The sequence below is a fragment of the Cololabis saira genome, chromosome 19, assembly GCF_033807715.1.
Source record: "Cololabis saira isolate AMF1-May2022 chromosome 19, fColSai1.1, whole genome shotgun sequence".
In the NCBI taxonomy this organism is placed as follows: domain Eukaryota; kingdom Metazoa; phylum Chordata; class Actinopteri; order Beloniformes; family Belonidae; genus Cololabis; species Cololabis saira.
In genome coordinates, this window is record NC_084605.1 from 21,976,224 (window position 1) to 21,988,573 (window position 12,350).

The 12,350-nt window shown below is 42.3% G+C and overlaps 1 protein-coding gene across 11 annotated transcripts in view; it reads right to left on the minus strand.

Annotated features, from left to right (window-relative positions):
• The window catches only part of cacna1g (calcium channel, voltage-dependent, T type, alpha 1G subunit), a 367,678-nt gene that overhangs the window by 73,840 nt on the left and 281,488 nt on the right, over window positions 1-12,350 (minus strand). For all 11 annotated transcript variants that reach the window (XM_061709003.1, XM_061709001.1, XM_061709005.1 and 8 more), the window contains one exon: window positions 11,966-12,150. In XM_061709003.1, coding sequence (XP_061564987.1) covers window positions 11,966-12,150 — 185 coding nt within the window. The remainder of the gene's footprint in view (window positions 1-11,965; window positions 12,151-12,350) is intronic.

Below are 12,350 nucleotides of genomic sequence, written 5' to 3' on the forward strand. Positions count from 1 at the left end.
TAGACAAGCTTGTTAAAGGTAAAGCCTACAAAACCATCTCCAAGACGCTTGATGTTCCTCCGAGTTCAGGTGGAAATTTCCTCTTCGATGTTTTGTGTCCAATGGATTTTCCTTGTGCAGCTTGACTGTGGCAGCATGACGAAGTGAAGAGATGGATAACATGAACGATAACCAATGATCACAGGACAATTTCCTAGATTCAAGGTGAACTTCAGGGTCAAGGTACATGGGAGTCAGATCACACCATCCATCACTGTTTGAGCTAAAGTGGAATAATGGCAGAGGATCAAGGGGAACTGTTGAAATCAAATACAATTTTCAATTTCAAATAAATCGTATAAATACAGGATCTATTAGCATATAAATAGGTTCGATGCTTTTTTTTTTTTTAGAGAAAATGACCCCCGAGCAAATATTAAAGTAAATAATGGCAAGTTGGGCAGCACGGTGGCTTTGTGGTTAGCACTGTTGCCTCACAGCAAGAAGGTCCCCGGTTCGACTCCCAGGCCCGGCAGGGGCCTTTCTGTGTGGATTTTGCATGTTCTCCCCCCTAGGTTAATTGATGATTCTAAATTGCCCGTAGGTGTGAGTGAGAGTATGTCTGGTTGTTTGTCTCTATATGTCGCCCTGCGATGGACTGGCGAGCTGTCCAGGGTGTATCCCTGAAAAATTAGCTAGGATAGGCTCCAGCAGACCCCCGTGACCCTGCAAAGGATAAAGCGGGTATAGATAATGGATGGATGGATAATGGCAAGTTAAAGAAAGACCTGAAGAAAAACCTTAAGCCAAACAGTGGCAAGAAAAACTCCCCTTTAGGAGGGAAGGAACATTGAGCAGAAGCTGGATCAGGAAGGGAGGACCCTCCTGCTGAAGACCAGTGACAAATCTGGTCAAAAATAACCCAGAGCTCTCTTACAGTTGTAAATTGTTAAAAAAAAAAAATGTGTTGACAAGCTTTGTCAGTTTGGACGAACGTCGTGGTAAATTACGTCAGCTCTATGTTCACAGAAAAACAAAGCCTTAAAAGATAAAAGACTGCAGCCAATGTGAAACATGGAGGCAGCTCGGTTATGTTGAGTTGCTTCGCTGAGTCTGCTACAGGGCGTCTTGAATCTGTGCCGCTGCAATAAAATCCTGAGACTATCGAGGCATTCTGGAGCCAAATCCGCTGCTGGTCTCAGTTGCAGGTCATGGGTCCTCCAACAGGAAAATGGCCCAAAACACACAATTCAAAACACCCAAGAATGATTTGGAACAAAACCTTGGGCTGTTCTGAGCGAGGAAACCCTCAAAACCTCAGACAGCCGCAGCGGTTATTTCAGGAGAAGTGAACCAAAACACCAGTTTGCAGGTGCAAGAGTCTCACCGAGGTACATCACTTGATTGCAGCAATTGCCTCAAAAGGTTGTATAACCCAAGATTAAGGTGAGGGGTTTCTTTCTTTAATGGAAGGGAACCAACAAAGTTGTCCATGTCTGTAAATGTTAAGTCCAAACAGAGCCTCCAGCTATGTTAACAAGTCTCCAAATAATGCATATATATTTAAGACTAGAGAAAGCCTCAAGATAATTACAACATCACCAAGTGACAGATGAGCCTCTAGGCTAATCTGACAGACGTTGACCACAGCAGGGATTGATCAATAAACACATGGATGACCAGCCCTGACCTCACAACTACCAAAAGCTGTTCGAATCAGGCCACCTGCAGTGACGCCCGAGAGTGTGTCAGTCAGAATTAATGAACAGGACCAGGTGGCGTGAGGCTGTGGTGGGGTTCCCAGGTTGCAGCTGAACTGTCCATGAGGTGTAGGTGCTAACGTGCGCCCCTTCCCCAAGGCGAGCTCTCGGCTCCGGTTGTGTTCCTGATGGATGGCTGCAGAGATGTGTGTTTGTGGAACTGTGTGTGTGAGTGCGTTCCGTTAAACAAAGCTGATGCATCATTCTGTCACATGCACAGACACACACAGGCAGATGTTCGTTTAGCCCCCTTGGGCCCGCCTTTCCTGAGAAGTGTGACGTTGCCATTAATATCTCTAATGAGAAGCAAACAGCAACAGTTTCCTCTATGCAAACATTCTCACAGGTAAAGATTCACCTGCTTGTCGCAATAAAACTCACACTACCATATACAGTAATTACACAAATACAGACACTGCAGTCGACATTCTCCACTGTTTAAACCTTGGTTGTCTAAGTAACGAGCTGTCATAAATCACGATCTGGTACGGGTTTCATCATGGGAGCTTATAAATGGATCTTGATTGATACTTATTCCCACACCAGCGTCAGCAGAGCTGCACTGCCAGAGGCAAATCACAGAAAACTCATATCTAATTCAAAACACCTTGCGTGGGTGAGTCCGCTGCAGTTGAACTGGAGCGACAGGAAGTTTTGCTGAAGATGAAACACACTCACACTAGACAAGCTGTACGGTGTCCTGCTCAGGTTGCACCTACATATGTAACTCTACTGTCCTCCAAACACACCTCTTCCAACTGGGCCGAAGTCCTGTAGTGTTATAACTTTATACCCTGCGGTGCATGAGCAGTGTTGATCCTGGATGATCTCATTGTGACGATAGTAATATGAGACCTCTCCTTTTTGTACCGTGATCTGCAAACCCTTAACTTCTGCTGATCTTTAATACTAACCGTATCTTTTGTTAGATTATCTACTTATCCCTCCATGGCATGTTTAAGTCCCATTTGAAAGCTCCTTGAAGATAGGTGCTCCTTTCTGTGTCCAACAATGTGTATAAAACTCTTGGGACAAAGTTATAATACACACATTTGGTTATGTAAAACTATAAACCATGCTGATGGATTGAGTTAGGGACAGTAACTAAGGGGGGCGGGACTTAAAAGGGCAGTAATGCCTATGTATGGCAGAGATTCCCTAGTCTAAATGCACCATTAGAAGATTCATTATTTATTGCTGCTATGCATAAAAACTACTTTTTAATCAACTTAAAAGAGGTAATATCAATATCTCCATAGAATACCTCTCTTTGAACGGGACATAAAAAACGTTTAAACAACATCATCTCCTGCTCATAACGTCCAGTCAGCACCAAATCAGCACCACCCACCTGCAGTTTTTGGTGCTGGATTGAAGGACCAAACACAAGACTGGGAAGTGTTTCAACCCAGGTCCTGAAAATTCTTCTTGTAGGAATGTTTGTGGTCATTCCTGCTGCGCGACACATTTCAGACCCCAGAAGACTGGATCCGTGCTAATGGAAATCCGTCAAGGTCTTCAAAGCGAGGTAGTTGGGTTAGTTTGGACATTAAAATAGGGTACAGTATTTCTCCATTAAACTAAATTGTTGCTCCATTTGGTAAGCAAAGAATGGTTTATATATATTTGTATATAGACTCACTCTACATTTTACATTTGGTCATGCCATTAATGTCATCTAGGGACACACACATAGCCACACACACACACACATAGCCACACACACACACACACACACACACACACACACACACACACACACACACACACACACACACACACACACACACACACACACACACACACACACACACACACACACACACACACACACACACACACACACACACACACACACACACACACACCGGCCCGTTCACCTGCATGCTCCCTCTGTAGTTTTGGGGGTTAGTTAGTCGGGGTAGCTTAGCTTAGTTGTGATTGGGTCCCGGGACCTGGGACGGTTGCTGCTCCTGTTTCTGCCGGTTTCCGTGTCTGTTTTTTTTTTTTTTTTTTTGCTTTGCTTTTTTTTTTTATGTCTTGCAGATTTCCAGTGCTCGATGTGCGCCTCCATGTGTGTTCTCACGTCCTGGATTAGCAGCGGATGTCACCCCATATTTGTTTATTAAAAATAAACAAATATGGGTTTATATATGTATGTGTGTATGTATATATATATATATATATATATATATATATATATATATATATATATATATATATATATATATATATATATATATATATATATATATATACATATATATGATTAATACAAATAGTGTTGTATTGTTGTATAGTGTGCAGACAAAAAAAAATAATCTAGGGAGCAGTTACCAGTAATTCCTGTCTGCTGTTGACTAGACACAATAATCTAAAAGGATTTAAAGTACCAACAGTACATTATAATCAAGCCTTACAATACACCCATAAAATCCCTGAGCACTATATTTTATAGCTTTTAATGTTGCGCCCCTCCTTTTGGAATAAAAGTTAATAAGTACTTTAAAAATTATTTTACAGTTTTGCTTGTCCTGTAACTAATCTGCAGCCTCAGCGGCAAACCAACTCAGCGCTTTTGCTTTAACAGTCTTTATCGCTTTCTTTTCCCGTCCACTCGTGTTTCTCTCTCATTACTGTTGGCCTTTTATCATGCAGTCCAGCAATCACTGTTTTCTTCTCGTTGTCATTTTGCATCAATGTCAAACCGAAGACATCCTCCTCTAGAGACATGGATGCCCTTTGCTCTCAAGAACATTTGCCTGATTTGTCTGATTTGAAAATTTGTCAAATTCCCTGCTGAAATTGCTTAATTAGTTGTTTTTTTTTTCTTTTTCTCTCTAATCTTCTCTTAAAAACATCCTGTAAATGGCATGACACAACGTCAGCCTTGCTGCCATCTGAGGATTAAAGGAAACAGGGGGTCTGGCTGAAAGGCAAAAAGTCAGCAGTTAGAATCAGGTTAGAATCAGTTAGAATCTTCAACCATTTGTTACAGCTGACGATTAAATTAGAAAGCTTCTCTCCTGACAGGAAATTCATTCATTATCCTCACATTAAAATTTCATCTCTAACAATTCAGCATGCTTTTTTTCAAGCTCTACAGTAGAAGGGAAAACACACTTCTATTGTTCCATGTTTTATGAACCATGGCTCTATGAATCCCCGACAGCAAAGAATGTTTGACCCAAATGTTTTCTTTGACTCAGATTTGGACTTGGCTGACATTACAGACTGATATAAGATATATTGCTGCTTAAGCCACATATCCATCAGATGTGGCCCAAACCTTCATGTTCTGTTGCCATTTGGGCCACCATTCTTGCACACATAACCATTAAGGAGGCCTCCTACAGATATCAGATTCATAGAGAAGGACAATCTTTGGCCCTGAAAACTTAACAGTGATGGGGTTCCACTAGAACGTCTCTGTTTGTGTTACTCTGCAAAGCCTGCCTCACACTACAAGGGACAGTCATAGGTAATCTACATCGTTCTATTGATTATCTTATAATTTACTAGTGTGTTCTAAGTTGAAAAAGTCTTTTTGAAAAAACATATCTCACATTGTCAATATCCAACAGGTTGAATATTGTCGCCTCCATTGACAAACATTCGTAGACTCTGTGGATTGCTACGCAGAATTTAGCGTTACCCAGTCAGAAAGCACGCCGAGATAATTTCTTCGCCATGAATGGTAATAAATTGCGGTAATTTGAAGTCTGTGGGTGGTGACTAAAAGAACCAGATTGTAGAGTATATCCATCAATACATTTTCTATACCTGTTTTATCCGGTGCAGGGTTATGGAGGTCTGCTGGAACCTATCCCCCTATTACAGGCGTACAAGTTCAATCATTCAGATGGGACTCAGAGTAGAGCAGATGCCCTTCCACATGGAGAAGAGCCAGCTGAGGTGGCCTGGCCATTTGTGGCGCTTTTCCACTAGTACCTACTCGGTTTCACTCATCTCAATTCGGCTCGACTCAACTTGGCCTAGTTCCTTTTCCACTACAGTCCAGTGTAGTCCAAGCTGCTGTTTTGAGTACTTTTGAGTGAGACACAAGCAAAGAAGAAAAAAACAACACCAAAGATGGAGAACATGGAAGAGATGGTATATGTGCTGCTGGGTCTGTGTCTTGTGTTCGATATCAAGTTAAAAAGTGAGAGTGAGAGTAGCTTCAGGCGGCAAGGCTTTAAACATTTTTTTTTGCTTATCTCGGCGCAGCTAAAAATTCTGTTGGAAGCCATGAGCAGATATGGACTGAGAACGTTCTTCATACAACTTTTAGTTCCTTATTGCCCGTCTACATTCCTTTTTAATTCTCTCCTCAGGTTTATGAACATCTGCACCTCAAAGTTGGATTATGAAACAGTCTTTTGTGCTGCCATTGCTTGTCGGATAAAATGAGTCGCTCTTTTTGCGGATGTCCACATCCTGACTCAGACGTCTGACTGGCCAACCCCGTGACCAATCTGTGGCATGTAGCGTGATAACGTCTGATACAGCCCGACTCAGCCCGACTCAGCCCACTTGGAACCTTGGCAGAGTAGTTACAGAAAAGTATCTACTCGGCACGGTTAGACCCCAAGTGGAAAAGCGCCATAAGTTACTGGTCTAGTAAGTCCCAACCTATCCAGGTGGATGGTTACAAACCAACTAGGAGGCCTCTGGGCAGATGTTTCAGGGATGCCTTAGAGTGAAAGGAGGCCCAGTCGGAGGCCCTGGGCAGATCTCAGCAGAGGACAATATAGATGTTTTTATCCACATCAACTTACAAGAGAGGAATACATTCAAGCCACAGTAACATCAGTCGATCAGGAGAAGATACAGATAAGATGCACAATTGAGAAATGATATTTCTGAGCTGGGCTGGGAACATCTCAGTATTCCCCTGGAGGACCTGGAGGGCAGGCCGGGTAGAGGGAGGTCTGCGTTTCTTTGCTTGGGCTGCTGAAAGCTCAACCCAGATGAGTGGACGTTAATGGAAAGATGGTGATAAATTCAGACTCAGGTTCATTTTTGTGATCGTTTAGTGTGGGCCGGTCATAATTTACTTTAACTGTGAAATATATTGCAGTTTACTTCAAGCTAACTGATGTCTTCTCAGCAGGTACTTTGACTTGTCACAGCATGAAAAGCACAGGCGTTATGAATTACGTTTAACAACATCCAAGTTCCTACAGTGCCCTTGATATGAAGTCAGCATCCACAACAACAAGATTTCTCCCTGAGGTGAATGTAACTGTCATCAATCCAACTCCTGCTTTCCTTGCAATGACAAAAAAATCTGCAGCAAAAGAGAAATAACACGATGTCTTTGTGGTTACACCATCACATGGACAAGAAACCTCCTCCAGGACCTCTGCAGAGATCTCCTGCTTCAACCTACCTGTCCCTGCTGGCGGATGCAAATTGCAATCCATCCATTTTCTAGACCTGCTTTCATTGCAGGGTCTGAGGGATCTGCTGGAGCCTTTCCCAGTTCACTACGGGCAAAAGGCAGGGGGTTGACCCTGGAGAGCTCTGCAAACTAAGCTATCTTACATTTAACTGGATACGGATTCGATGTTTGCTGATCTAACAAAGTCTGCCATGGTATGGATTTGATTTGATTCTATTCGATTTGATCCAGGAGCTAGTGATCAAATGTGAGAGCTTGTCATAAGTTGTGAATCACCAACATTCATATCATATCTCAGTATGCAGCTAAAATATAACTTTTTTATTTCTGGTTTCAACAAGACACGAAAAATAATGTATTCCTTTAATACAGATGCACTACAAAAGTGTTTTTCTCATAGTTTTGACCTTCAGGGCCAAGGATGGGACAATCTTAGTCGCTCATCAAAAAATTTGAAAAGATTAGAAAAAATGAAGAGGAAATTTAAGGTAAATTTTTGGGGAATTCACGATCAACCAACAGCCAAATCTCAGTGACAACTCGAGTAAAGCAGCAGAATAAACAGCTGTGTTCCTAATGGAGCACTTTCACAAAAGAGGGTACACAATGTACACTGTGTAGTTGCATGCACCGTGTGCAAAAGATTAATCAGGTCATCAATACCTACTTAACAGACTTACCAGACTTAAGCAACTGTTGTTCTTTGCCATGTTAACACCATGACTTGACTTTTCATTAGAGATGCACCGATCGATCGGCACCCGATCACAATCGGTCGATAGTGTCCCTATCGGTTTTGATCGGAGTTCTCAAAATAGTTCAAAGCAGCCGATACAATGACGTTTACAACAACATTCCCACATCTCAGGCCCAGGTCTCCTAAGGGGGCGTGGCAGTCTCTACAGAGCAACAACATTGAAAATGTCGTCGCCGGTGTGGGAGTTTTACAATGTCTGAAGAGGACAACAAATTTGCAGTTTTTAAGGTGTGTGCAAAGGAGATACCCCACGGAGGAATGCTACAAAATAATTTCAACACAACTAGGCTGATAAGACATTTGAAAGTTTCTCACATCAAGGAGTTTAATGAGTTTTCAAAGTTGCCTGCTGCTAAGGCAGAGAAAGAAAAGGAGCAACGGCGCTAACTCATCTGAACGTAACAGAGACCTATAAACAACAGCAAGAAAAATTCAAGCTGCAAGCAGCGATGAACGGGCCGTCGCGTGTGCAATTTTCACCAATAAAGGTCTAGGACTCAAAATTAAGTCTGATGACACCACCCACGACTCTTTATGTCAAACCATTCAAAAGTTATTGCAGAAAATAGGAACTATCACATATGGACCAATCAGAAGAAGGGGCGGGGCTAATTGGCACCAATTAAGGTGAAGGAATCAAAATCGAGTCCGATGAAACCACCCACGACTCTCTATGTCGAACCATTCAAAAGTTATGGCAGAAAATAGGGACTATCAAATATCGACCAATCAGATGAAGGGGAGGCGCGCTTTTTGGCGTCTATCGTCGCCACGGTAACGCTTTTGACTGAGAAAAGTAATGCCCATCGTCGCAGGATCAAGACGCACATTTTGATGTATAACACACCTGGGTGCACGTTACGGTTCGGGCGAAGAAACGGCCGAAGAAATGGCATAAATTGCGCCAAAATTACACGATTAATTCAAAATGGCCAACTTCCTGTTCGGTTTCGCCCATGGCGCCAAGAGACTTTTCTTTAAGTTGCGACATGATACAGGTGTGTACCGATTTCCGTGCATGTACGTCAAACTGTATTGTGGGGCTTGAGGCACGAAGTTTTCTAGGGCCATTGAGCCATTGGGCCACGCCCATTAATGCAAACCATTAAATATTAAATATAATTTTTCACCAGGCCTGGCTTGCGTGCAAAATTTGGTGACTTTTGGGGCACGTTAAGGGGGGCAAAAAGGCCCTCATTTTGTCGGAAAAATAAAAATAACGAGAAAAAAAAAGAATTCCTACAGATACAATAGTATCAATAGTATACAATTTGCACTGTCAGTGCTCGGGCCCTAATAAAGAACTATATCATAAGGTAATGGATTCATATGCCTTGACCATCAGCCACTTTTCGTTGTAGAAGACATCGGGTTTAAACACGTCGTTAGCTGCTTGGATCCGCGGTACGCGCAGCCGGGTTGTAAATATTTCACTGATGAATGACCGCCGGAGTTATACCAACTATATACAGTCACATCCAACCCTAACCCTCACTAAACCTCACGCAGGACGACAGTCGTGTCAGTCGCTTCATGGGTGACATTTGGAGTTATAGTGTGAGTACCATGGTGATGCATGGTGATGGTGAGTCTAACTGCACAGTTTATTATTGAAAAGTTTGAGCTGAATTTCTTTGGCCACATGCGCCGGATGCCATCGCTAAAGCTTTCACAAAGCTTAATTTTTTTATTCTAAGATTTAATTCCTTTTTCCACAGGAAAACTAAAGTATAGTTTACGACTATTATCAACTCTAAGAGAGTGAGATGTCTGCTGTTGTGTGTGTTGGTGCACATGTTGCGTTGTCACATAATTACTGCCACAAGAAAGCTTAAGCTAGTAAGTCTAAGTCGTCTCTAGAGTGTGAAATATTGCACATTGCCTCAGCCTGCTATAAAACATTGGTCAATTCATGATACTTTCTCATCTCCTAATATTGATACCTAATAATACAATCTCAGTGTTGTGTACATGAGACAACAATATTGACGAATTTAAGGATTTCACGCTGTGATCGGAAATATTGGCAGATACTGCTTTTGGTGATCGGCCCTCACAATCCTGATCGGTGCATCTCTACTTTTTATCCATCGTAAATTGCAAACAAAATAAACCCACTTTATCTTTTCATCTGTCTACAACCTCACCTTTACATAAGAGATACAGAACATGCAGTAAACTGTCTTAAATCACTACGTCGGTCATGCGTGTATGACAGCTTGTTCTTGAGATGCTGTTTGATGGTTGGATTGTTCTGATGCCGAGTTGAGTGTTTGAACCGAGTGGACGACGGGAGATCCAGCTACCTGCTCAGCTGCCCCCCACCCCTGGATTTACCTTCCTGGACATCTGAAAATGCTGCTTTTAAAAAGCCTCTCCTCTAGAAAATATTTAATGTGTTTGTTTTACACCTATATATGTGTGTGTGTGTGTGTTTATGTCTTTTAACCCTGTAGCACTCTGAGATTTGTTTTAAATGAGAAGTGCTTTATAAACAGGTTTTTGTCCTCATTTGATCTCTGGTGTTGTTCTACCTGCTGTGTTGAAATGCACACACAAACAAAGAGTCTTAAATTCTTTATGGCACACAGCCGGCATGCTGACACACACACACACACACACACACACACACACACACACACACACACACACACACACACACACACACACACACACACACACACACACACACACACACACACACACACACACACACACACACACACACACACACACACACACACACACACACACACACACACACACACACACACACACACACACACCCTTTACTGTGGTGAACAGTTACCTTGTAAATACTGTTTGTTTTTATTGATCTTCTCATAAATGCTTTTAGATATAATTACTGGTCTGATTTAATGCTCAGAACAATAAATACAGCCAACTGTTCAACTCCCAGAGTCCTTCAGCTTCACAGACTATTGATGTTGCCATTTGTGCACAACGTAAAATTCAATTACTACTTCATTAAGCCGATTCTGAAATTGCACTTCTATACATAATCAAAATAAAACAAATGTTCATCGCTTGTCTAGTCTATTGAAGAGCGGAACTGTAAACACTTCAACGTCTTTATTATGTTATTTCAGATAGTGTGGCGCTTGAGGAAAAATGAAAAAGAAACATCTCCAAATTCTCACTGAAATGCAGGTTCAAGATGGAAATCCTACCACAACGTCCAACTCAAGTTCCTTTGAAGAGTTTCAATGTGATGGACAGATGAGAAAAATGCAGAGAGCGCCGCTTTAAAGCAGACACTTCTTGTTGACACACACAAACATCCCGGACTGAACACTGGGAACAAAGTAACACACTTAAAAGGCAGAGAGAGCAGACGCCGTCTCGGCACAGCATTTCACTTTCATGCCAAAGGTGAAAGTTGAGAAAGCAAAATGACGGGGAAGCGATGACTGGTGTTTAGTTGGTAAATTCGGGGGGAGATAAAAATGAATATTTGATTTTTGCGCTCTGCCTGAGAACTGCAATAAATATTTAAGCAAGGGCAAACTTGGAGAGCTCTTTTCCAAGAGATGAGACATCGAGCATGTGGATGTTAAGTTAAATCAAGCGTAAAGCCACATCCACAAGGCTCCACATGCACAAAAACAAACACACACACACACATACACACACACTGGAGCTAAAGCTACAGGAATGCAAGGACCCGGGCTGAAATAACAACACACACAAGCACACATTTGGAAACCTGAGTACAAAAACAAGTTTCCAAATTGGAGATTTCCGTCTATTTCCATTAAAATAAACATTACTGTGTAACACACTCACAATATCTTGTGTACGAATGCTAAGAACACACTCTCTAAAGCAGCACATGTCACGGTGGACAGGAAGCTCTGTTTGTCCCCACTGTCATATGAAAACATCAACGTCACATCATATGTACTCCTGGAGCTATTAAACCAAGCATGAGAGGGGGCTACGAGGGCTATAACCGGTCATTCTGTGACTCTATTCAGCAGCTTCAGGGAGGTTTTGTGGGTTAGTCGGTCTGTAAATGTCAGCGTCCCTGGGAGACCCACTTACCGGAGAGGCCTCAGAGTTCTCAGCAGCCTCAGCACCCTGAGCATACCCAGGATCTTAGTCCCCGAGTTGGAGATGAGAGACACGAGGATGTCGATGACAGAAATCATCACCAACATCCCGTCCAGGATGTTCCAGCTGCTCTTCAGATAGGTCTTGTGCCCGAAAAACCAGCCCAAGGCCACGATCTGGACAGAAATGGGGACAGAGAGCCACAAAATGCTCAGAGTCAAAATTTTGGAAGTTAACAGATTGAGAAAAAGTATTATTCACACCATTTCTTGAGGTGTTCATGAAAAGTCTGACATACATAGATAAAGTAGCTTTGTTTGGGGAACCTGGATAGTTCTGTTCTCTTCTGGATTTGTGTAACAGAAAACGGCATTTC